At 43.0% G+C, this 26,581-nt stretch overlaps 1 protein-coding gene across 9 annotated transcripts in view; it reads left to right on the top strand.

Moving 5' to 3' along the window:
• Positions 1-26,581, top strand: part of NRG1 (neuregulin 1) — a 449,095-nt gene that overhangs the window by 274,656 nt on the left and 147,858 nt on the right. For all 9 annotated transcript variants that reach the window (XM_032675653.1, XM_032675655.1, XM_032675652.1 and 6 more), the window contains one exon: positions 25,234-25,411. In XM_032675653.1, coding sequence (XP_032531544.1) covers positions 25,234-25,411 — 178 coding nt within the window. The remainder of the gene's footprint in view (positions 1-25,233; positions 25,412-26,581) is intronic.

Genomic DNA, 26,581 nt, shown 5'->3' with positions numbered 1-26,581 from the left:
AACAAAATTTTTTTCTTTGATGTAGAAATGCCAAGACCTGCTAAGATGTGCAAGGATTTCAAAATGTGGCAAAACTTGTGAGCTGATTTAAATCTGAGTTTGTCTTCTTGGATTTCTAGAAAGGCAGTAACTGAAGAAGAAGGAAAAAAAGGTAGAGTGAAATAGTTTAAACTATCACTCATAAGTTAAAAAAAAAAAAAATCCTGTGCAGCTGATATTTCAGGAGACTTCAACCCTCACTATTTGGAGCAGCTTACTTTTAATGTCCTCTATTGAGTCAAAGTCACGGGGTTTTCACAGAAACTTTTTAGGTGCTCAGTTTGTGAATGTCTAGCCACAAAAATCACAAGAAAAGCTACTGAGCATCTTTGACAACACATTCTACTTTAGGCACCTAAGTGGCAATTTGTTATTCTCGAAGCAAGGCGAGCTAAGTGCAGAGCTGTGGAAAAGTTTCTTCCAAGCATCTCCCTTCCCCTACACCCCCTTTCCAACCTATCTATAAGCCTCTGACAGTCCTTCGAGGCAGGTAGTTATAACCAAAAGCAAAACAGCAAAGAACAATTGTGTCACAGCGTGTCAGGATCTGGAAATGCTATGAATTCCTACCAAATCAATGTTTTGCTAACATTCCAAAAGTAACAAGAGTGAATGTGCCTTTAACAGTACTGATAGTTTATCGTGTTCCGTTATGATACAAGAAAACAAACCAAGTGTCAGTATTTTGTATGAGTCATGCTAGTTGTGCAAAGAGCTGCTTGAATGTGCTTGAGGTGTTTCAACTTAACCCTCAGTTGCTCCCTCAAGTACCTGGAGTCGTGGGTTCGGCGCGGGGAGGGGATCTTGTTCCCGCCCTAGGAAATCTACAGTGGTAGACTCGCACGGAAAGAGTTACGGCGGCGGTGCCAGGGATGCACAACGGAGTGGAGAGGCGGAGGCGCCCGTGGAAGCCCTGCTTTAAAAATAACGAAAGCAGTCGAACTGATAGCGAAAGGGGAACGTACCCGCCGGTGACCTGAGGGGAAGAGGGGCGTGGGAGGGGTGCGGGTGCCCGTCCGGTGCCGGTGCCGGTGCCGGCGGCGGCCGCGAGGGGGAGCGGCGGGAGCGCACTGTGCCCGCGGCAGGCACGGGAGCGGGGGGACCGTGGGGTGCCCGCCCACCCTGGCCCCGGGGCTGCAGGGCTTTGTGCCGAGCCGTATGAGAGGTTTGTCAGGGTGTTCTTCAGCCCTTTGGCTCCGTGGGTGCTTCGCCGGTATGAGAAGCTGATGCGAGGGTGCCGGCTTGGAAGGCGGTCTCCTGAAAATCGAGTTGGGGTTGTTAAGGCTGTTGTTATGTTGTAGCTCAGTGGATGTGCAGATAAACTGGTAGACTTAAGTCCTGGAAAACACTCTGCTCTGATGTCATGAGATCAGAGTACGAAACCATCCAGTGCGAGGTCACAGGGGTGTTTATGAGCATGCTTTTCTTCTCTTTTCCTTCATTCTCTCGCTTCGTCCTTTCCTCCCACACTCCCTCCACCCCTTTCTTTTTCCCTTCCTTTCTGCTTTCTTTCTTTTTCTTCCTCCCTTCTTTCCTCCCTTCCTCCTTTCCAGCCATGTGTCCCACTGTCCTCCTTTTGTGCCTTTTTGTCCTTTTCTTCATCCATCCTTTTCTTTCTCCCTCCCTTCTTTTCTCCATCCTTCTTTCTACCCTCTTGTCCCTCCATCCTTTGCCTTCTTTTTTCCCTCTCCTCCCTGTCCATCCCACCTACTCTATTTCTGTAAACGAAGAACAAAAACAATGGAAGGAAAGTAAGGCAAGATATTTCACAAGGGACTGATAGAGATCTTTAACATAACCTCCTGCCGGGAGTAACTGCTAGTTTTGTATTTGTGCGCAGATTACTACTTGTATCTGGTTTTGCATTTCTGGTTGTGTAATCTTCTGTGGGAGCATTAGACTTGGGGAGAAATTGACCGTGTTATGTAATTTGTTCACTATGAGCCATTTGACTCCTAGCTCTGAGAACCAAGTCCACAGGCTTCACAGGTGAGGGAGGAAGAGGGAGAAGTTAATCCATTTGTGACAGGTCACTTGGGAGTCTTTCCTCATTCTCTCTGTGCATCTCTCAGGTTTTATGAGCTGATGGTCCTTCCACCTCTGTAAGCAGGGGGAATCCAGGTCAGGCAGTTTGGGCTTGGCATTCAGACATGGACTCAGGCTGAGCCTTGCTCAGTGCCTTTCTCCAGCATTAATAGCTTTCGTTTCACCCTTGAGTCACCCACATGCCATGTCCTATGGATAATGGTTAATCCCTCTGAACACAGTTACAGAAGCATGAATGCATACTTGATATGACTAAACAGAGTCCCTAGTAACATCCAGTTGCAGAGGTGATAGAGGTTGCTACCACTGCCATTACTACCAGAAGAGTTAAATTTTAAATCCAGTATTGGGACATCTTCTGTGTGTGTGTGTCTGTGTGTGTGTGCAGATGTGATGTTTTAGTGGGATCATTGGCTTCCACAGTGACAGACTCTTCAGTTTTTCTTTGAGGAAGTCCACTGCATTTAAACAAGAATAAAAAGGTGCTGTTCTGTCAGTGTATTGCACCTGTATATGAAACAGCACTGAAAATGGCTCTGTGTTGTTGCATTATGTTTGGAATGGATGCCAGTAAATGAAACAGGCCCTGTTATTTTGTGAATACATTTTTTTGCATGTAGTCTTGAATTGCGCCAAATAGACTGATATTGTTTGTATCATCATAACCCTCGAGCTCTTGCTGAAATCAATATCCTTCAAACCACCCTCTATGGAACAACCTCTGTCTGACAGCAAGCTCCTGTTGCCTATGAGCATACAGTCTTTGCATGTCCAAGGTCATAACAGATCACAGTCTGAACCTAGCACAGAAACCAAAGTCTCCTGACTCTCAGTGTAATCTCTTTCTTCAAACCACCATGTCTGCTGACATGTGGCCATTCTAGAGATAAGAATAACATGTAGGTATCGCAAACCTGTCACTTGCCCCCCTTTTTTTTTGTCTTACGGTGTGTAAAAAGATTCCTTTCCCTTTGTGAAAATGGGTTTCCTGGAGGGCAGTGTGCATTCTTGATATGTCTACTGCAGGGGAGATAGAAAGATGGGATGTTTTTTTAGCTAGCATGCACATTGCTGTCCCACTGGTACTATGCAGCCACATCTATGGCAGGAGCTGTTTCCATAGGGAGGATATAGAGATGAAGGGCATCAGAGAAGATGTCAATTGTGTCACTGTGCCAGACTTGCATGTTCAGGGAGAGTCACTGATAGGATTTGAGAGACCCTAAGAGAGAAGGCTGTATTAGAAAATATTTTCATTCAGGCTGCTTCCAAGGACAGCATGTCCCATTGCAAGAACAGAAGAGGAACTTCCCACGCAGAGCTTCCCCATTCTATTGGGAATACTATGACCTGTAAAAACTGGTGTCCCAGGGCAATTTGTGCTTCCTTCTTGTTTGTGCCCTCTGCTGCACGTCTGCAGTGACCAATAACACCTTTACAACAGTGTCCTGATCATCTCAAGAGAAGCTGTTGTAGGAGAAGTTACTTAAGTTTTTGAAAAGCAAACCCGAAAACATGGGAGCTGCTAGTTGGACCTGTTCTTGGAAAGGCTGGAATGGAAATGCAGAGGTATAACGTGCCTCTGTCAAGCTCTAGAGGATGAATGAAACTGGCAGTGCACTTGTGGTGTTAGTTAAAATGCACTGCTTTTAAAAGTGAAGGTAGTTATGCAGAGGAAGAACTTGCTTGAGTGTGTGGAGGATTTCTGTTACTCACAGCATCTGACAGGAGGATTGCCATAATTTTGGAAAGATATGCTATAGTTCAAAAAGCTGTGGGATGAATGCAGAAATTATTGGGCGAGGGGGTTTTTGTGTTAGAGGCTTCTAGTCTGACCAATCTTCTGAGCAAATTATTGCCAGATTTAACGTCGTAATGCCAGAAGTCCTGGCTTCATCTTTTTTATGTTGGTACCCTTTGATTTACATAAGATTTTTAATTAAACATGTTGTTCACGGCATGTGCAAAAGGCTAAGTGTAAGCACTGGATGATCAGATGAACTGCAGAAAAAAGAAACTGACTGTCAGCTAGTGTGAAATTGGTATTGAACATGGGCTTTCCTGACTGTATGAAGTGCCAGCAAGGTCAGAAATTGGGAAACTATTACAGAGCAACAGTCTGAAAGGAGAGCAGGGAGGATCTTGAAATAAGGTCAGAGTGAGGGATTTAAAATAGATAGCTGTCCTTTTAACTCAGGACCATTTTGAGGATATTTGGCTTTGCTATTCCTTGATTATTTCTTTCATCTACGAATGAGGATGTCTCATCCCATTCTGTCCTCACTCTTACAGTGAAGACCACCTGGGTGAGGAGCCTCTTTGTAGGGACCCTCCCACCACAAAATGAGCGTTACTCATCCAAGCTGCAAAGTCTCTCTTGAGGCTCTCTTCCGTTCCATAAATGTCCCACTGGTCTCAGCAGCCAGTGTTCTTTCTTCCATCCCCAAAATGCTGTCTGCTCTCGTCCCTTCTCCAGCTCACACCTGACTGAAGCTGATGGCAGTAATGAGGCTACCCCCAGTATCCAGACAGGTTCCAGGCAAGCCAGATCTTTGGCTGCAGTGCGAGTTGTACCTAAGAGCAGGATGAAGTCAGAGCTTGGTGTTATGGGGATGCCATCTTTACTGTTCTCCAAAAGAGAGAGCAAGGGAGGGGATGAATTTCTAAGAGCTCTTCAAAGAGAAGTAGCTTCATCTAGGCATTTTGTTTTAACTGTATGGAATTAACTGCACATCTGCTGCCAGTGACATCGCTTCCTCCTGAGGGGAGGTGCTGTACAGAGATTCCCGGGGCACCAGAGATGGCTGAGGGTGGCTTGGTCTCAGGGTGGATTTTTAAATGCTTCTCATGGTTCACTCCAGGCTTCCACGGTTTTACCTCAAGTTAAATTTGAATGCAAGCGCCATCAAAGCTGAAATAAGCTGCTACGGCTGTATAGCTCTCCTTCAGTCCAGGGGCTGTAGTTTAAGGCCTTGGTGTCTGTTTCCCTTTTGACTGCCAACAGGTCAGACCTGTCTGCAGTGATAAGCTGTGCTGAGTGCTTGCTGCCACAGTGAGCTTGCCTGAAGATCCTCTATGGCACTGGCAAGAGGGAAACAGTAGGACAATGAGATGAAATGGCAGGAGGACATGTAATGGGTAGAAGGGATTGGGTCCACTGCTCTGTCTACGAGCTAAGGTCCCCTCTCTACTGCATATGTGATTTTTCTACACGCAGCATCCTGTCCTTGTCTTGCTTGTGCCTTTTTCACCCCTCAAGTCTGTGACGAAAACTTTTCTTCCTCTGGGCATTTGGCTCAAAATCACCAGCAATTTCTATCCAATCCCTCTCACCCATCACAGGCAGTTCTGGGATTACCATGTCTGTGTGTCACTCTGTCCTGTTGACAGTTAGCCCCTGAAAAGAAAACGATCTTCCAGCTTACTTACAAGCAAGTTGACCTGTAAGGAGTGTATTGAAACTCTCTGAACATCATCACTGGGAGTATTTGCAGACTTAAACTTGAGCACTTACCTAAGCATTCTAGTAAATGGAACTAGCTGGGGCTGTGTGCAGAGAGGATACCATGCCTAGGGCTAGGTTTCCCCTTCTCTCACCCTACACAGGTAACTGTATTTTAAACTCTAGGCAGGTGTCCTTTGGCAAGTCCCAAAAGGGCCAAGTAAAAATGAAGTTAATGACACTGCAAACTATTTAAACTGAGAATAACAAGTGGACTTCTGCCCTGCAAAAACTGTGTTTGGAAGAAATTCATATAATGCACTATATCACGTCTGCTAGTCTAGAGATGACAAGCAGAGAAATAATTAAATATCTAATGTTTGCTACTGAGGTTAATGGCTAACTCAGCTGATGTGTGAAATCAGGTACATGTACGTTTGGAGGTGTTTTGACATCTTTTTCACCTTACTCTGTTTATATCAGTGAGGTGATATCTGTTTCTCATTTTACTCTCAACTTCTCAGAGAAGGCAAACTCTTCCCCCCCTCCCTGAGTCATGCTAGAGCAGTATCAGTGCAAACATCTATTCAGGCTTGTGCACACACACACATTCTGGTCCATCACAACTGCAGCAAAAGAGGAATTAATTTTAAGCATTCAAGACCTCCTAGATTTGTATTGCATCAGAGAATTTATCCACTGAGGAAGTGTCAAGAAAAGAAAAATGGCTTCTTTTCGAAGCCATTTTAAACTCATGGCTCCATAAAAATGCTGGAGCTCCTGGAGAGACCTCCTTGGAGAGTGGTCGTGTGAAATATACCAACAGTTGGATGGCACAGATTTGGAAAACACTGCTGTCCTTAAAGAATAGAACTGAAAGCTGCTATGAGAAGGCAGTGCATTTTCCCAAATAACCTTTTAATTCTGTATTAATGTTGTAAAGGGGAACAAATATACACTTGATAGTGTGGGGAAACAAGGTCTTCATGGAAAAGCAGAAACCTCCCCACCATAGTTCAGCAGGAAATTGTAGAAATGTCCAGAATAGTGAATTCACTTTGATTTTTATTTTCTTCTGTTTTAAAGCTGTAGTTGTTAAAGTTAACAACTCCCTTGAAAAAATTAAAGAAATATCAAGCAGCCTTGGGATTGCCTTGCTTCATGGCATGTTTCATGATGTTTCTCACTATCAGTTTCATGGCAAAATCCAGTCCATTTTAGATCAATGCCAAAGACCTCAGGCAGAGGTAAAAACTATAAATCACTTCAAAGTTGAGGGATAAGGAACAACTTGAGGTATTTAGAACTGAAGTTAATTTTGAGGCTGTTTTCATTGACAAAACCATGGTGACTGCTGGCTCTAAACCAGGGAGTAGATAAGATAAAAAACATGACAGGATTACTCTCCCAGTGTTTGCACATCCTCCTCCTGACCATCAACAGGGTATATGTGGGTCCAGTAAGAATGCCTGAGGTTTGTCATCGCTGTTCCAGTGGAAAGCCTCATCTCACCAGAGCCATATCCCACGAGGAGCCTGTCCAGGTTCCCATCCACTTCCAAGTCCCATCAGAGGAGCAAGAGGCAGCTTTTGAATCTGCTTCACACCACAAAGGTTCCCAAGAATCTCACCTAACTAGTGATACCTCCTTTCACTGCAGCTTGCTGACCTGTAGGGTGTTACTATGGCCAAGAGCATCACAGCCAATGACTTCTGGTTATTTTTTTTTTATATTTCTTTTCCCTGTCACCCATACACAGCTGCAGCTGGAGATGGGGTACTAGGCTAGTCCAGCTTTTTGTCTGATTAGCATGGTCATTTTTGTGTGTGCTGAAACATTCTTAAGGATGGACTGAAGAATGGGCTTGAGGGCCTGTTTGACAAGGGAAAATGTTGGGTGTGGAGGATCTTTCAAGCCAGAGTAGAGGATGTGTGGTTGACTAGGAATGAATGTGTCAGCATTTCAGGGCATCCTTCCTTATGCAACTGCCTATTTCTTATGTTTTCAGTGCTCTGCTGCTGCCCAGTACCTGCTACATCTCTTTCCCCAGAACCACCATCCTCATTCTAACTCAGCTCTTGCCTGAAGCATGCTGTATATAATGTTTCTAGGTAGAAATGTGGGGGTGGAAAGACCACATGAGGTCATAAAGTTTTTTTGGAGTTGCAATTTGATCCAAAAAGTGAATTACCAGGTGCTTCTTTAGAGAAGGATTGGAGGTTATATTTAAATACCTCATTTAGTAAGGCCTTTTACTCCAGAAGAGAATCAATTCCATTTATTCTCTAAATGTGCATTTGTTTTACCATAGCATAATTCTAGAATGATGTTTAAATTGATCAGTAGATTGAACTTAACAAATTAAAAAATAAAAAAATAAGAAGACAATGCTACGTATCATTTTTTCTTAAGAGGGTTTTACCAGGCTACTGAGTAATAAAACTTTAAAAAGGCAATGCATTTCAGATATTCATTTTCATAAATTTACCTTTACTTTACAGAGAAGGGATAGAATAGGGGTAATGTCCCAGTGTTGTAATCAGCACTTGAACTCTCAGAGCAGGGCGGAAACACCATCAGTCAGTAGGCTTTAATCAAGGAGGGGTGGCAGAAAAGCTTTGGTGGCACCTTTCAAATATATTTGCTGTTGCCGAAATGGTTGTTACCTCTCAGGGAGGCTACTTGTAACAGAAGGTTGATGAGAGAGGTGTTACACTCCCCGAAGCTGTGAGCAGGGCTGCAATTGGTCGTGACTTGTGTGGGAGGCTGCTGGGTCTGCTCCTCGGCAGACAGGGCTGCTGGAGACACAGGCTGTGTTTTCTTTCTGCTGTGTTTCTGAACAGCACCATTTAGCGTTGGTCCCCTACACACTTCTTCAGGCATTGAGCAGGAAGAATCAGCTGGAGGCAAAAATGGCACTGCTCGTGCATGCACGGAAAGCAACAGTCTATGGTCAGTGGTCTGCTTATGCAGGGACACCTGGAAAGCTCATCCAAGTGAGCTTTTAAAGTGCATACATTAAGCTATTGGATCACCATTTGCCCTTTTTTTTTTGCCCTTTTTTTTGTTTTTTATTATTTTTTAACCTAGCTCTAGACCAGACAGAATTAAGATCACTTTATTTCTTACGATGTGTCCTCACCATAGCATAACTGAAGCACTTTAAATTCATGCTCTGCGTTAGTTCAGCTGAAGTTTTGCAGTCTATTCTTGTGCCAACAGCCCTAAAATGCCTTCCCTGGGCTGGGGAGTGAGCCTGGGCTAAGACTCTAGCCCCAGCCAGGGGAAGCAAGAGACCCAGCCTGCAGTGCTGCTGTGGTTGCACATGAGCTGTTACATAAAGGCAGGGAGAAGTCAACTTGGGAGGTGAGAACTGGTAGAAAAGCAGGACAGGGACAGAACTGGGATTTGTGGGGCTGAACATCAAGCAGTGGGAAATGAGTGAATGGAGAGAGGTCCTTGGTGGAGACCAAAAAAAGCAGGGAGGAGGGTGAGAGCAGAGAGCCTGGGAAGCAAGACCTGTTTGGGAGATAAGGCTTGCAGGAGGGGTAGGGGAGAGGAACAGCGTCACTTTTGGCTTAGTGGGAGACTGGAGGTTGGGAAAGGGGGAAACAGAGGCATGACAGACCTGCAACAACGGTGGGATGAGTAGAACAAAGAAGAAGGTGGCTTTGCAGGGGGAAGGAAACAGGTTGCCAATACAGACAGCATTGGGCAGCCCAACTTCCTCCGGGCTTCGCAGCAAAGTGACTTTGCTGGCCATCCTCATCATCTTCTCTTCGCCTCTTCAACCACGCTGTTTCCACGCAGTGACCACAGCAACCCAAGTTTCTGACTGGCTGTTCTAGGATGGTAGCTGTAATGACAGCGGTAGGGAGGGGAGGGGAAGGCAAGCAGCTGCGGAGCAGGGGAAGTTGCCTGAGTACAGTAATCGTGTTTGGCAGGTCAAGGGTGAACCGTAGCCCGCGGGAGTTGTACAATGCCCAAGGCTAGCAAAGTGGTGTTATAATAAACCCCAGATGTTTCCGCTATTTACAATGTATACGTTATGTTTAAACCTGAAAATGCATCCTAGGATCTGGTGGGTAGGGAAACAGTTATTAGCTGCTTGGAAATGACTTGCTGGTAATGTATCTGTTCCCCCTTGATATTAGCTGTTGCCTGTTTAAAACATAAATCTCCTAAGCAGAGACCCTCACGAGCAGCTCCTTTGCCAAAGCGGTGGTTCCATTCAGCGTCACGAGAAACAGCACCATCTCCCCCCCCCGACAGGTTTTTGGGAGGCTGCACCCTGGGCAGGGCAGCCCGGGGAGCCGCGGTCACGGCTGTGGTGTGGGAGAGGCAGCGCGGTCGGGCCGGGGAGCTCAGCCAGCCGCAGGTGCGCAGAGAGCGCCGGTTTAATTTCCCCAGACTAATTATTTTAGAGCTGGGAGCCAGAACCTTTGCGGTATGTCATGTTCTGCCACAGCAGAACTTCGAACGAGCGTTTAAGGAAGGGGGGGGTGGAGGGGGGGTTTAGTTGATCGGGCTTTTGTGTCAGACCGGTGACTTGTCTGCAAGAGCAAACTGGCCGGCTAAACTGTGAATTTACAGCCAAATGGTTGCTTTGCACAGACCCTCCGGGTGATCAGTCCTACAGATGGTCCAGGCAAGGCACTCAAAAATATTAACATTTAAAGCGAATGAGTTCCACTGTGGGAAGGCCTGGAGGGAAGGCTCCTGTTCAGAGATGAACCATTCTGAGCAAATTACACCAAAGACCCCCAAATTTGGAAGGGACATGTTCACTTCAATGTTTTGTTGGATTTAACTAACCCAAGAAAAATGCGCACCTTCAGCAAATCCTCATTAATTGCTCATGCAAGTCCCCTGCCTGCCTGTGCTTCCCTGTGTGTCAGTCTGTGCTGTGCCACACTCACATGTCATGGGGGTACTTGGGGTGCAAAGGGTCTTATCTAGACCCCTCACCATGGGGTGTACAGGCTAGCCCTTTTGATCAGGAGTGGAAGAGGAGTGCTTTAAGATAGCTAGTACAAAAATGTTGCTGAAGGTCAAGTAACAGTTTGCAAGGAAAATGGCCAAAAATCGAGTCCTCACCCAGGTGCACCAGTTTACCTCTGGTGAGAACCTCGTTGCCTAGGATGCTTTGCACATGTGGGAGAGCTGAGTAGTCACATTACATAGCACTTGTCATGTCTTGATATGGGGGTTGAGTGTGGATAGAAATGAATCTTGAGGCTTGGGAAGAAAACTATGCTGATTGCGAGTTTTGGTGAGTTTTTCTCCTTTTATTTGCTGTTCCTACTCCAAACACTCCCTGTGCAGCTATCCCATCACGTGTCTACTGCAACTTCTATTAAGGGCAATGTCTTTTCTTCCTGAGCTTTGCTGTCCTCCCACATCCCATGTGCCTGCCTTAGAGCAATTTTCTTGAATTTTAACCCTGATGGACAACTCCCTGCCTAGCCATCCAGTTTTACAGTACTTCACATCACACCTCATAAGAAGGGATCCAGTACAAGGGTTCTGCTAAACTGCCCGTGAGATGTGAATAACTCTCTGCACCTCTCTCTGATTCACTTGGACTCATTATTGTGGGTGAAGCACTATTTGTGTTAGCAGTTTCTAATGTGATACTCCAGTTTAAAATGCAGTAAGCCATGCCAGGGCCTGTATGAATTCAGTGCCTGGGATGACTGAGTGCAAAATAACCAAAGCTCTGTAAATTCACATCCCATCCTATGAACTAGCTTCCCCACATGGAAGGTTAAATGTGTAGAAATGTTGTTTGCCTGAGATCTGTTTTGAATGCTGTACTCATCTGCTTTGCTGATCGAGAAAAGGGGATTTTGTAATGTTTTTCATTTAATTCAATATGATGACTAAGTTTTTTCATAATGATGTTGCTGAATAAGAGTTAAAACAGGAAAAAAACCATATTTTTCTATCCCAATCTATGCTTGAAACTGAGGTGCCCTCCTTTTTTGAGGACATCATGATCATAGTCAAATGTCACTCATAAAGTCACTCTTAGTACTTATTTGTTTAGTAAATCTGTTGATTGTGAATTCAAAACACATTTTAATAACATTTCTGCTTTTCTCCTATGTGTCTAGCAGATTCAGCCAATGCAAGTCCTTGTATTTTTCTGTATTTTGATCTTTATCTATCCCTGTGCAGAATAATCACTGAGATAACTAATATATCAGATAATACATTATTTTTCAGAATAAAATCAAAAATGTAAGAATTTGTACGGTGTTTATGCATATATTCAGTGAAGCAACTGTCTAAATAAATGGAGGGTGGAGACAGCATATCCTCAGAGCTTGGAAAACTAAGATATCAAATTGAGAATAAGGGCTATGTTTAATTACAAGTGAGAGTTAGCAAATAAGAGTTACAAATAAGAGTTAGCGACCAGTGAGAATCTTACTCTCTTTTTTTATTTTTCTTTTTCTGAAGAAAGAATGGGTCGTAGAAAGGAAAAAGCTGGTTAAAACCTCCTGTTTAAGTCAGTTCTCCCTCTAATTACTTAAACTGTGTTTAAGACTGGGAAAACAAGCAGTGGGGATTAACAGCTGTCAGACCTCTCAGTACTATCAAAACAATGCCATCTCTCAAGGACTGATAAATACCAAGAAATTAAAAACTTCACTTTTGTTTGTTTGTTTGTTTGTTTGTTTTAACTACTCAGGAAGATTAGATGAAGATATTGCAAGAAAGAGGGCACCTGGCCCTGGAGCTATTTGCCTTTCTTGGTGTGGAAACTTGGACTTCCATGATTATATGCTGGGTTTGGTGTGTGTTCAGTCAACCAGTAGACAGGTCTGTGAAGGTTACAGATGGAGGTTCCATGCACTGCCAGCAGAGACAATCCTTTTGTTGGTGTTTTGCTGGATTTAGAGCATCCTCTATGCACACCCAACTCAATGTCAGAGCTCTTGGTGAGATTTTCTGAACACACAGTGTGTGCTCACTTCCTCCAACACAAATACTTTATTGTTCTGGAGTCTCCAAGAAAACACTGTTTTGATGCTGCTTTTCCTTAATCCTTGATCTGTTCATGTACTACTGGAAATTCATGAAGCTCATGGGACAGGGAGTATGCAAAAAGATCAGCCCTGGATTTAACGTCTTGTAAAGTCCAAAGCAGGCCTTAAATTCTTTCAAGACACAATTATTAAAATGGAAAAATACAGTAGACGTTCAGTATAATTACACTGTTGCTTTTTATGATTGTTTTTCAGCCATGTTGGGTTTTACAACATCTCCCAGTAGCCAGAGAGCGATTCAGAAGGAGTTAATACTCTGAGAGCAGAATGCTTATCATCCACAGAACATTTTGCTGTATTGATTGTTTGGATTTCCCTTAGCAGTAATGGTGCCCTGCTTGGTTGTTTCCGACCTAAAATTCCCTTTGCAGCCAGAAGGGGGACTCAGGATATTAAATTTCAGCAGATACAGTGAAGTCATCCATTATGTTCCTTCTTCCAGCATTCCTTTCTGATACTATTGTGATTCTTTCTTGGCTTCCTCCCTCAGTCTTTCATGGATTTCATTGTCATAGCTTTTGTTATTATGTACTTTGCAATGTAGGACAAATTTTGTGGAAGGAAATACTGGAATGCTTGTACTCTTGTACTGTACCAAGTTCCAGTCCATCAGAAAGCAGTTTGGTGTGTCTTTTCTTTGTCTGTTTGTGATGGGGGTTTTCAGCCCATGTATTGCTGCATCTGCCTGGAGGTGTATCTTCTCTCCAGTGTAGGTAGGATCCCAGACTGTAATTAATAAGGGAATATTTTGGCGGTTGTGACACTCAAACACAACACAGTGTTGTGAGACCCGAGAGAGAGTCCTGGTCTGCTCAATGGACTTCAGACCATCGTCCAGTCCATGACAAAAGAGAATAAATGGGCATTTCTAGGCAGAGATATGCACATTGCTTCCTGTGCAATGGAACAATCTACTAGAGAATAGACAGAGGTAAAAAAAAAATCGTAGAAAAGCCAAATTGTACGGATGCATTATTTTAGGTAAATGGCAGACTCAGCTTTTGCACATCACTAGGGAGTGAACCCTGCTTGCCACTGAGCTTCTTGTGAGACAGCCCTGTAGTCATACCACCTTGCAGGACTGAGTCTTACAGGAAACTTCATATACCTGCCAGTTCTGCTGCTGGGGATGCATAATAGTTTCCATTGTAAACCCCTGTTTTCCCAAACCTTTTTAGGATCAAGCTTTTGGCTCTGATTTATTTGTGTAATATGAGTTTCTTTCTCATGTCTTCTAGAAAATCTGGACAAAAGAGATGACTGGCAACCCCCTAGAGTTCAGCACAGTTGGGGAGAAAGTTATGCATTCTGCCTGCTACATGCTATTTTCAATGAAAATCCAGATTGCAACTTGACATGAAACCATCTTCTTAGGATAATATGGTTTTGTTCGGTTTATGAAAGACTGGTTTGTGGGGTTTTTCTTTTTTTTTTTTTTTTTGGATTGTTGGAGGCTTTTTTTTTTTTTTTTTTTAAGACTAGTTAAACAAAGAAAAAAGTGGCACTGTATAAGAATTAGTCTGAACAGTATGCAGATGGTCTCTAAGGGAGATTTGCTTCTGGTTTCATTCTTCAGTCTCATCTCACTGCCTGGGGAAGCATCCCTCCTGTGCCTGACAAGGAGCAGCACCTCCTCTAACAGATTTTGCAGTTATTTACTTCAGATAGCTTTGGAGAGGCACAGTGGCCACATGTGATGAGGCTGGAGACCTTATTTATTTCTGATTCTGCAAGAAATAAGGAAATCCACTGGACTGCTGCAGTGTGACACCAACACTCGTGGGTGGGAACCTTCTTGGTTTTTCTAACCTGGACTTTTTCCTGGGGAGTTGTCTCAAGAGTATTCTCATACGAGACCTTTTGTTCTGTTGGTGTAGTAAGGACCATGTAGATTTCTGCCTTCCTTGCAGCTCAGCTGTCCAAACCTCAACAGAGCTGGTTTGAGGTCTGATGGGACTCTGTGGTGAAAACAGCTTTGCTGCAGACTGGCTTGCATTTGTTCTGTTAGTGCTCTTCAGTAATTTCTCAGCAGGAAAAAAGCACACTTTGTGCTGGATGCTATGTGTGTACAGTGCAGGTGATTCATGACTGAGGTGGATAAGAAGTAAAGGCAAAGGAAAAGTTTCCTGTTGCAGGAATAACAACAAACTGAAACTTTTAATAGAAATTATATGGAACAGATAAATCACAGAGGATGGTTTGCAAAAATCTCCTGCTCAGTGGTAGCAAAATGAATCCGTTGTACACAAGGCTATCATCCTTGAAAATGAAACAAAATGGAGGCTAGGAAAGGGATGGAACATTGGTCTGACTTGTCCTTTTGTGCTGAGCTTTATAATCACATTGATGGCTTTCTACCCTGGATGATGAATGCATATTAACATATACGAGTGTTAACACACAAAGTCACTGCCATTAAAGTCAGGTTTCTTAAATCAATGCAATTCAAGCAGGCAGAGCATTGCCTCTAGAAATACCTGTTAGGACTAATTTAATCCAGAAGTTTATTGATTCAACTTAATTTGTTAAGGAATTGATTTTAATGTGAGTTTAAACATAAATCAGCTTTAAATCGGTTTAAATGTGTTCACACTGAAGCTTTGCATTGGTTTACATAAAATTGATTTATTTTTAAATTGGATATCTGCAAATTTGGATATAGATAAGGTCTCTACTTTTTCCCCTCAGAAAGACCACAGCACATTTCTCCATCTTCTGGGGTGAAAGTCTAGCTGTAACGAATCAATGACAAGGCATTTCATTTTCACAGGGCCTGAATTTTACCTTAGTACTGTGCTGGGCCTTCAGCTCTTATCGTATAGCAAATAAAGCCCCGGATACTGGAAAATTGATATAATCAATTTTCAGGCTGTGATTTTATCCAAAACTGTGACACCAAAACCATTTGTAAGTTTAAAAGAAGAAGTGGGGGAAGGGAGTTTTACTTGTTTTACCATGTCTTTATTCTTTTTCCTGACAGTCTGTTCAGAATTTACATGGAATTTATTCTCCAACTCCTTTTTTGCTAAAATTTACCACATTGTCTCTGCTCTGTTAATGCAGAGTCTAAATTGGGGAATAAGACTCTATACACAAAACTATGCACATTGCTTACTACCCTTCATATATTTGAGCTGCTCTACATAAGGAATGCATGTAGGGAATGTCCTACAATAAAAGCTTTAATTCCTCCCTGACAGTACCTACTGATGGCCACAGTCACAAGACTTAGAATGCTACATATTTACTAACTGTTTGATGCATGTTTTAGTCTTTTTCACATAGTCTTAGATTTTAAGGCCATTGAAGGATTTTGACAAAAGTTTGACCGAGCAGCACGGGCTAGATTGTTGTGGACCAGGCTGGACTTGATGGCCTGGAGATCTGTTTTACAGTTTTTCTGTATTTGTGTGATGATTCCATTCCTGTGTGGACCGCTAGTTACCATTCACGCACGTTTCCTGGTATGCAATTCCAGCACTTAACGGTTGATCTGGAATACACTTTTAAAAAGACATGTAATTTTCCCTGCATAATTTTTTAACTCTTGCAGAGTCCCAAAACCATTTCAGAGCTTCATAAATTGTCTTGCCAATCCTCCAGTGATTGCTGGACCATGGCATGTTTCTGTGTGCTTTACTGATCATGTGCTTATGGATTTTTTGAAGGTTGACCTTTAAAAGGATGTCTAATCTTGTGTAATAATTTAGCCAACAGAGATACTTCTAATTATATCTTTCTTCAAGCTGTTCCTGTTTGCAAGTATTCAGTACTATTTATTCGTAAGAATTTTGTTAAGTTTTTGTTTGTCTGAAGATAGCCTGTGCATTTTACAACAGATGTGGCATAAATTCCTTTTCACTGCAGTTTCCCTTTCTGTTCTGCCATAGCTGCACAGTATAAATGTGGAGTTCATGTGTGTTATACCAAAGTGTACGTGATTAGATCCTCTCCACATACTGTGCAGGTCCATAATGTTAAAAGCCATGTTCAGATTTTTGCTGAGCTGGGTATGAGCTCCTGATTTTTGTGCAATGCCCAGGTGTATCCAGACCCGCAGTTCCTGAAATGAGTCAAAAGTTCTTCTGGCTCATTGGCTAAACTGTTTGCACTGCTTTTGGCAAAAAAATAAAAAATAAAAAAAAATGTTTCTCTAACAGACTTTTCCAAGTGACGGCCACTTGTATCAGGTGAAGTGACCTGGACTAGTTGTGCCCTGTCTCTGGGGAACAGCACATCCTTTTGCTGTGGGTGTGTCACACTTGTGCCATTGTCAGACCAGGTGATTTTCCCCTTAGCGTGCAGGAAGGAAAGCAGTGATCTCTCAAATCAACTCAGGGATGGAGGCACCTTTAATACCTTTGACGCTTTCTACCTTGTGGAGATTAAGGCAGGCAGAGGCAGGGGAAGTTGAATTTTCAGGTGTTATATAGCTGGGATGGGGCTGGCAAATGCTCTACTCTCTCTGTAATCAGCACCAGAAGGAAATTACAAAGAGAACCTTGGAGGTTGCAGTGGAAGAACTGTCCTTGCCTTCCACAGGTTTTGTCCATGCAGTTTTTGAGTACTCAGATGTTTTTGTAGACCTACATCTTTCCACAGCCTGTGCTAAACACCCACACGAATCCTAGAAAGGGAGTATTGCTAGGAGAGCTGACCACAAAGAATTTAAATGAGAGGAGAGGAAGGAAAGTGGCGAATGAAGAACTGTACCCACAGTGTTAAGTTTGACTTGTGCATTAGCAAATCAATGTCTTGAAAGTTTCAAAATTCTTCACACTGCTGTAAATATTTTATGCAGCCGGTAATGCAACAGCAACATCTTTTTTTTGATGCTCCAATTAATCTTGCTTTTTCCAAATTCACTCCTGTGTTTTGATTTTCTTTCTGTTCGTGTCGAACAAGCCAGCAGGCAGGTTCCAGCTTAGGTTTTCCACCTTCCCAGCCTAAAATTTCAACATGGATGAGTGGTTCTTTGCAGGGAGAAACATTAGTGGAAAAATGAACCTCCTAAACTTCCAGTTTTGCCCTGGGATGTCCAGAAATTTTCACATCTAATTTGTCAGAAGTGGTGGCCTCTCTGTGAACTTTGTGAGAGGGAGATTGTTTGGGTCTTTGGGGAGGCAGTTGTTTTGGTGAATTCCATTTTGGGTCTTCCTGTATGCTAATTATTCTTTCCAGTGGTAATATCCCCAGACTCAGATTACTCATGTATCCTCACTGGTGGTAGCAGTGACTCTATCTCTGTGAACCCATGCAGGATGAGGTTATTGGCAGTGATCTATTAAGGTACTCTTCATTCCACAGTCTGGGAATTGCCACCATTTCCACTGAATTTCACCTGTTGTGGCCCTCCCTATTCCCTGTGTTTTATCATTTCTTAATAAGACAGCCACATGGGCAGCAGGTCCTTCTGGTATTCTTGTTCAATATAGAGAATTATCTTTATTCTGGGGAAGTTTCTGTGAGCCCTGTGACTATAACTTTGATGTTATTTGGGTAATTTGTTGGCGTGGTACACTTTGTGAAGTGGAACTATTGCAGAATCAGAAAATGCTACAGAGCCAAGAAAACACTGTATCAGCCAGGAGCAAAAACTGGTTCTCTAAGACTGGTATCATTGGAAAGCAATGGTTCATGTCCTTTGCACGTGAACATCTCAGCTTTGTTGGAACACTGTGAAGGGAAAGAGCATGGTGGAGAAACGCTGAGAGGGTGGAGAAGCAACAGAGACCAGAGATGAAAACAGGATTTACAAAATATAAGACAGTGCATAGGATTTGAAAAGCTTACAGGATTTGACATGCAAAAATCTCTTTCTTCTGATGATGGCAAACACAAGAGCGTGCCAGAGAATATGAAATGTGAGAGGGAGAGGAGGAGATGGCTGCAACGCTTTTGAGCCCATGGATTGAAAGGTTAAAGCTCTAAAGCTGTTAAGAAAAGTAAATTCTACCAGAAAGAGAAAAAAGGGAGTTGCCTGAGAGCTGGATTTTCATCGGTGACGCAGAGAAATAACCTCTGAATTTATATGACTTCTTTGGAGGATTTTTTTCCCAGGATGACCTTAAGACACATCAACATGGCTACACATATATCACAGCTGAGCCCCAAAGTTTAAGTTTTGCATACCTCTCAGCCCAGTGACCTGGTGAGCCTTACAACTCTGGCCATACAGCACAGTCTGAGACCCAGCCAAGTTAACAGAGCAGTTGCAGCCTTTGCTTTTAGGTGGTTCTATCAGCTGCACTAGCCTCTGTTTGGTGACTTACTAAACGGCTTTTTTTTCAAGCAAAAGTAGAGATTAGTGCTTAACATTCCTACACTGGAGAGCAAACAAGAAAGACATATGTATGATGCAGCAAGCTGCACTTCCTCCTTTCATCTCACTTCAAGGCATACAACTTGAGACAAACATTTTCAATCTGCAGTCCTGAAATTCAGCTCCTAAATCAAAAGTGTCTTCATGTAAAAAAAAAATATAATAAAAAAGTAAAAATTACTGAGTACTTGCAGGTCCCCTTGAAGTCCATGGGATTCAACCTGCACAGCATTTCTGTGCATTGGATTGCCTTAATTTTAGCACTTAAATAAAGGCTCTGGAACCTACCTTTATTCACTTAGGTTTGTAAAACCTGCAGATTCTTGTATTGACTTTGTGAGCCACTGTCCCTGAATCACTTATTGGATATCAGCTATAATTATTTTACACTGTCTCCACATTTTTAGTTCGTATGATCAGGTTTTTGTATTGACAGTGGTCATCAAAGCAGGAATGCAGCCAGTTGGAGTCAGCTGAAGCATTGTGAATCAGAGGAGAGTAATGCTATCAGGCACTGAGTTCCTGCAGACACCATTATCAGTAAATAAATTAAGTGTTGACCTTTAAATCATAATCTTTAGGTTAGACACTTGGTCACAACCAGCTTCTCTTGCGAAACCTGCATTTGACTATCTTTGAACACAGTTCCCTGTCTCTGAGGAGGCCTAAGCTCAGAAACTGATATCTTGAGTGTCTGCAGGAGGCTGGACAGCCTGTCATTATCATGTTACACTGAATAAATGGGTGTTCTCGGGCTTTCTCTTGTGGGCATGATACTTCTAGACATGCTGTTTTGTCACTACCATACTTTTTCTGGCTCCACTGGAGGTGCTTTTTACTTGTAGAGTGGAGGAGGAGGCAGTATTGAGATCTGCTCAGTACTTCTTCCATACGTCCATTTTCAGTGTCCCGTTGAAAATCCTGCCTTCCCAAGGTTATGTTATGAGTTGGCCCATGGTACTCTCCTTGGAGGGGTTTACTGGGCTCCTGACAGGGGGAACAGAAAGAAAATCAGTGCAATATCAGACAGCAGTTTCATGGCTAGGGGTAAACAACCACGAACACTGGCACGGCCTACCATGCATTTGAAAGCATCTCACCCCAAATAAATATTTTAGGTAGAGATCTATGAGGTTGTTGGTGCATCATTACTTTGAAAGGACCAAGTGAGACTTGGTACCTTGGTAGACGGTACCTACACCTGTTGAGGTCACTGAGTTCGGACTCCACAGTGAGAAGGGCAGTTCCCAGTAAGGGTAATCAGAGTAGCTTTGTGATTGGCTTTTGGGAGTAGTCACTGTGATTTATAGAGGCATTTGCTGGTTCCTTGCTGCTCCAGTGTTTGAAGAACATGGCTGTAGGGCTGTATGTCTCTCTGTTGCTCCTTTTCTTGGCTCCTCACCATGCTGGTAGCCATGCCTTTGGCATTCCCCTTTCTTTGGGCCTTTGCAACACCTAAAGTTTCTGTAAAAATTTCCTTTTAACATCACTAGGATAAAAAATATTCTGTGGATCTTGGTTTTACATGACACATGCCAGGTTTGCATTTTTCCTTCTGCTCTTCTACACACACATGTACTCAAATATCAGGACCCAGAAGCTGAAATGTATCTGGCCGTATTTTTAAAATAGTTCAGAAATTCCAATTTACGTAGCTAAATGATTTGTTTGTTTTTCCAATCCTTCAGCTCCTGTTGGGTTACTCGGGTATTTTGGAGAACTGTTTGTTAGGGATTATCCCCTAGCATTACCTGCAGTGTTTTATCATGTGCGTAATCTGCACAGAGACCCACCATGCTTGCAGGAAATAACCAGATTTTGAAAAGTGTTCAGAATTCAAATGCTGCCTGAGAAAATAATAGGAGGATTAAAACCAACAGAAGCAACAGAGTTTTTTTGAGGGGGTTGTTATTGTTGTTTATCATGTTGTTTATTGTGGGTTTTTATTTATTTCTTTGGTTAGGGTTTTGGGGGCTTTGGGGGCAGGGCTCGTTGTCTAAGTAGGAGCAGTATACTTTTTAAAGTATAGCTTATGTTTTATACCAACAGCTTTAGAAAATCTGGTCTGCTGATGGTAAACAGTCTCATGTGCAAGGGGAGAAGGCTTTTGGAAATAATATAATTTGTCTTGCATTACTGCCCTGCCTTGAGCATTATGCAATAAAAAAAAAAGGCAAGCCTGAAGCCAAGGCAATGGGTGTTATTCTTGTGGCTTCTATTACCACTCACCAAGCTGTTGGTCACAATTTTACACAGCAAACTCTGCACATGTGCCTACTGGCAAGCATGCCTAATACATTCCTGTGCTCAGACTCTCAAAAGGCTTTGCGCCTTCCTAGGAAAAGAAAAGACAGGGAAATAAAAACAACCACTCATGGAATTTCAGCTGCAAGTGTGTAGTTGTGTGATAATATTTTGCAGGTTTCCTGTTTAATTTGTTCAATGTGTTGAGCTTCCATGCAGATTAACTATACAATCAAACACTGAGAGTGAGGAGATTGCTGTGCTTTGCCAAACTCACAAGTCCAGAGAGAAGTTATCTACAGTCATACATTATCAGTGAGTCTTTTGCAGAGAGAATATGGAAATGCATGTTCCTTATCTGCAGTGATATTATGCAGGCCAGCAGACATACGTTTCTGAAAAAAAATACTAACAAAATGACAGCTATTCAAACCATCTTAATAAGGAAAGATCTAACACCTTACTTTCTTTTGCCTGTTAAACCCTTCCAACTGTGTGGGGTTTTTGCTGACATAAGTGCTCCGCTGCTTTGTGTTCTCTTGCTGTTATCACCCTTGTTGCTTTCTTAGAAAGTCTGTCAAAGCAGGGGAGGTCTGTGGGTCACAGAGGGACCTCCTGACTGGAGAGTGGAAAAAGCCTGGATGCCTTTCTGTGTGCCTGATTGACTCTTAAATGTGAGGCTCTCACAACGTTTTGACACAAGGAATACAAATAAAGTGGATTGCGCCACACCTTTCATTCAAGCAGCACCTCTTCCAGGGTGCTTCTTCCACACTTAGGTTATGCTTTTTCTCTTCAGGATCTGACTGTTTTCTTTGCTACCTGGCCTTTTTCATTCTGTGATGGATGGCACATGTAAGGGCTCTGCTGCCGCCGTACCAGAGCTGCTCGAAAAGGGCACTGCCCAAAAAAGCGACCCATAGGAAACGCTGCGGGTCTCCCTTCCATCTTCATTTTGGCTGAGCCGTCCTGTCCAGGACGGTACCTCAGTCTCTCTCTGTGCATAGGAGATGCAGGAGGTGTTTTCCTTGCCCTGTCTGCCCTGTTCCTGCCCGCCAGGGCCAGCCTCACACAGCGCGGTGGGCAGAAGCCTCGCCGGCAGCGGGAGCGGTCCTACGTGACAGGCACGGCAAGAAGAAGTGGAAAGGAGCCAAGCTGGCAGGAGATGCTGTGGGGACAAAGGGGTAAGGGGTAGAGAGGGGAGAGGAGGCAGTTGTCAGGGGGAGTGATGTCTAATTATCATTATAAGCATTTTTGCCTCCTCCAGAAGTGTTTTTACCCCCCAGACACCCCGCTGTCTTACCAGCACCGTAGAATTGGCACAGGCTGTGACGAAAGTCAGCTACCACTTGAAGCAGTGGAAGCTGTAGCTGATCTTGATCCAAGTGCACAATGCTGTAGTTTCATCAGCACAAGCTTTCTCATATGCCTGGCAGGTCTGATTAATTTTTGCAAAACTGCAACTGAAAGGAAACAAACATAGTGTAAATGAAAAGAAGAAGAAGAAGAAAAAAAAACAAAACAAAACAAAGAAACAATCTCTTTTCTGTCATGTCTGTGAACAGCTTTTACTGCTTTCCCTGGAGAGCCTGCATGCTTGGACAGCAAGTTACTGTGAATTAGTGAGGGTCACTGCCATTGATTAAATCCTCTTTTATGTTTCCTGGTAACTCCTGAATTATGGCAAGAGCTGAGCATATTAATTTAACACTTTTCTTTTTTTCATTGACATTTGTGATGGAGGAAAAAATCTGCAAGTCATTTTGAGCAGATAATATTGAATTAAAATAAAACTCAGGAACAAAATGGCATCTCTCTTTTATTCCCAGTTACACATTGCTACATTGAAAGAAAAATCAATAACTAGTTCAAGTCTTAAGCACAAAAATTTTCGTTTTTGCAATCGTGGTTATTCTTTTAATTTATGCAAAATATGGAGTAGGACTATAATAAGTGAAATATGGTAAATTAAGGAATATTGCCTTTTTATTTCACACCTCTGCACACCTCCTTTTTTTACACAGTGACAAAAGGCTATAACCTTAACTCTTTAATGACAGAATGAAACTATCAGTAGTAAGGCTGTTAATGATAACTATTTTTGTTGGAAATTTTATTTTTTTTTTTTTAAAAAAAAAAAAAAAGGTAAAAAAGATATTTATGTTCAGGCAATATTTACCGTGTTCTTATGTAAATGTATGTATATATACGCAGACACACACACTCATAAAAGTATGTTTATTTAAACATATTGGTTTCCGAATGGTGTGTGGGCACTTGTTTTTCCAAAAGCAAAAGTTGTTTTCATAGCGTTTTGGGAACATGCTGAAATTTCCAAAATTATCCTGGAGAGTGGGGGGGGGAATGGAAACCAACATATGAGAAGACATTCTGGGGGATATTTCTTTGTGATCATGAAATTCTGGGCCTCTACCTGATCCATCCCAGTGCCACCCTGCCACATGTGCCTACCCCGTGTGTACAGCCTCCATGGATGCTATTCCTGGAGACATCTCCCTCTCAAACGTTTTGCTGATGTCTAGCCTAAAACTTCTTGCCAGGGACTTATGCAGAGATGCATGGAAAAAGTTATCACCTTCCTCTTAGTCAGAAGGTTTTTAATTATGGAAGGCTGCTCTGTCTCTACCCTGTCTTCTGCGGGTGTAATGTCAGGCATCACCTCATTTGGTCACTGGCTGCAGACCACATTTTGCCAGCCACAGCTGTTCATGCTGCTCTACTCTTGGCTCAGTTTCCAGGGTTTCCCTGGGCTTTCCTGGGATCAGGAAGGCTACCTCACATGTGGGACAGGCCATGCTGCTACCTTCAGCAGTCAACTTGTTAGCAGTCAGGTGCACGTCAGCTGTTTATTTAAGCTTTTATAATTATGGTCATGATGGTGCTGCTTGTCTCTCGTGTTATTGGAATAATAATTAAAACACACAAGGAAAAAATACTAAAACATAATCAAGAATGTCCCCATATTTTAGAACGTTTTCTTGTACAGGACATGTTGGAGACCTGTTGGTTTCCCTGTGGGTGCTCCTGTTCTGCATGCTATGGATGATCATTTGGCCATGCTGGCCGTTTGTTTCCTTGGACAATAATACAGCTGTTCAAGAAACAAATGCCCTGCAGATGGAGGTACTACACATGGTGACTCCCTGGAGGTTCAGTCGGGGCACAGCTGAGCCACTATGGACTTAGAGGCTATCAGCCATCAGCTGACCAGCTGTAGTTCCCCATAATTAGCCCTCCCTCGTTGTGTGGTAAAGGTGTTATCTTAAGCCTCAGGGGAAGTAAGGTTAAACGAGGTGTTTTACCTCAATACTGGAGCACAACAGTGGCTGGGTTACAGCTAACCCACGGGGTCAAATGAAGGGTAGCATCTCACAGAAGGATTGCATCTTCTTGTGAAGCCTGTCTCAAAGATCAGTACTGGTATGGAATATTAGAGGTCTTTAACTTAGAAAGCCTGAAACGGTTCGAGATTTGCACAGATGAGAAACGTTTGTTGCTACAACACAGTAGAAATTGAGATGCATCAGCTGGAGCCCTACAGCATCTTGGCTGAGCCTTTTCAGTGCAGTGTCCCCTTCTGGGTCCACGATACCCTTAATTGATATTGATTCTCTTGATGGGCTCCCATGCCCATTGTCTCTTGCCTCAGGAAAAGGATATGGCCAAGCTGAGGTTTGAGGTAGGTGTATAATGTGGGTTATAATGTTTGACTGGAGCAAAAGCCTTTCCCTCAGATGAGGGAAGCTGTTGAGCTTATATTTACGCTTTTAACTCCCTATCATATCACTTGCACCTGGAGCCTTTGCCATGTATGGCTTGTGCATGTAAGGCCAATGTAGGAGAACTCCAAAGAGCCAAACCAGGCTGTCATTAAATGTGCCCTTATGCTCTAAGGATGACACACGTAACACGCAATTGATCCTTATTTTTCAGGGGTTTGTACAGAAGTGTTGCTAGCCTGGTTGGGGTTTTGCTCTCTGTGGCTTGCCTGGCTCAGCTTGAGTTAGGAATGTTTTCCCTTCTCAGGATGGCCTAATCACGAGCACGTTCTTTTGTCTCTTTAGCGGTGCCTCCCAAATTGAAGGAAATGAAAAACCAAGAGGCTGCTGTGGGTCAGAAGCTGGTGCTAAGGTGTGAAACCACTTCAGAGTACCCTGCACTCAGATTCAAATGGTTAAAGAATGGAAAGGAGATAACCAAAAAAAACAGACCGGAAAATATCAAGATCCCAAAAAAGCAAAAGTAAGTACGGAGTAATATCTCTCAAATGGGGCTGGGAGGGCTGGGGAGTGCAGTTCATGAGAACATAAGCACTGAGGTTGCTAACTGCAGTAACAAAAAGCTAAAATCTGTGAGTTACAGAGGAAGAAAATGTAAGAAAACAGACACCAATGTTATTTTTCTTGAAAGTATAAACGAAGTGTTGCTATGGTATAAATATTTCATAATTAATTCCCCCTTTTCGATTTATTTTTTTTTCTGATAGCCAAAGGCTATGATTTTAACCAGTAAACCCTGGAGACAGGTCATTTTTAAACTACTGACAAGAGCAGAGGTACCTTACATTTATTGTCTAAAATCAAAGAACACTTAAAACCATCAAAGGATCGTACATTTTGGAATAGTTCTGAGATTTGCTTTGCAAGCAGTTTAGTCCTTTAGTCCTTAAGAAGGGCTGAATGCTATCTGCATTAGCTTTGAATGTCTTATGCAACCATGCAGTAGTCCTTTACCAGAGACATTCCTGTGCATGCAGAACAAGGCATGGTTCAGCAGATGTCAGATGAGTAGCAAAGCCTGTAAATCTCATCCTCCTGTCTGGTGGAAAATGTCCCCTACATGTGACTGATGACCAGTGCCAGAAGATGGAGTGGTGCCTAGTTTCTGCGGGGGAGAAACTACGCAGTGCACTGAGACAGGAGAAAGCTTTTACTGCTTGGTCTTTGTCCTGTTGTTTAGACTAAAACGTCTGAATTGTGACCACTTGTCCGTCAAAGGAAGATATGAAAATCTGTTTGAGCACAGCCCATCAACTCTCACACTTCTCAGTAGGCTGCTATCTGCTACACTGGGTCATGCTTTCCTTTCATACAAGACACTGAGGATTTAGGGTGAGCTCTGCAAGTGGTCTTTCCTTCCAAGGTGTCCAGTGACCCCATACTTTTTGTCAGGGCCCATCTCACTAGGCAAAACAGAAGCGGTGATTAAAGAGACCTTTGCCTTTTTAGAGTTATTCAGGTTAAAATCCAGACATCCTGCCCTGCCTTACAGTTTCTTGTAGCCCAGCCTGGGGCACAAGGTGAAACACAGAAAGGGGCAGAGCAGTTTCTCCACAGTCTCCATGCCACGGTCGCGCAGACGTCAAGAAGGAACCTGTGATGTCTCCTTCCAGCATTTGTGAAATGGAGCTGT

Source organism: Chiroxiphia lanceolata, chromosome Z, assembly GCF_009829145.1.
Source record: "Chiroxiphia lanceolata isolate bChiLan1 chromosome Z, bChiLan1.pri, whole genome shotgun sequence".
In the NCBI taxonomy this organism is placed as follows: domain Eukaryota; kingdom Metazoa; phylum Chordata; class Aves; order Passeriformes; family Pipridae; genus Chiroxiphia; species Chiroxiphia lanceolata.
Note: the sequence above shows the minus strand (reverse complement) of the source record. Positions and strands in the feature narration are given on the sequence as shown.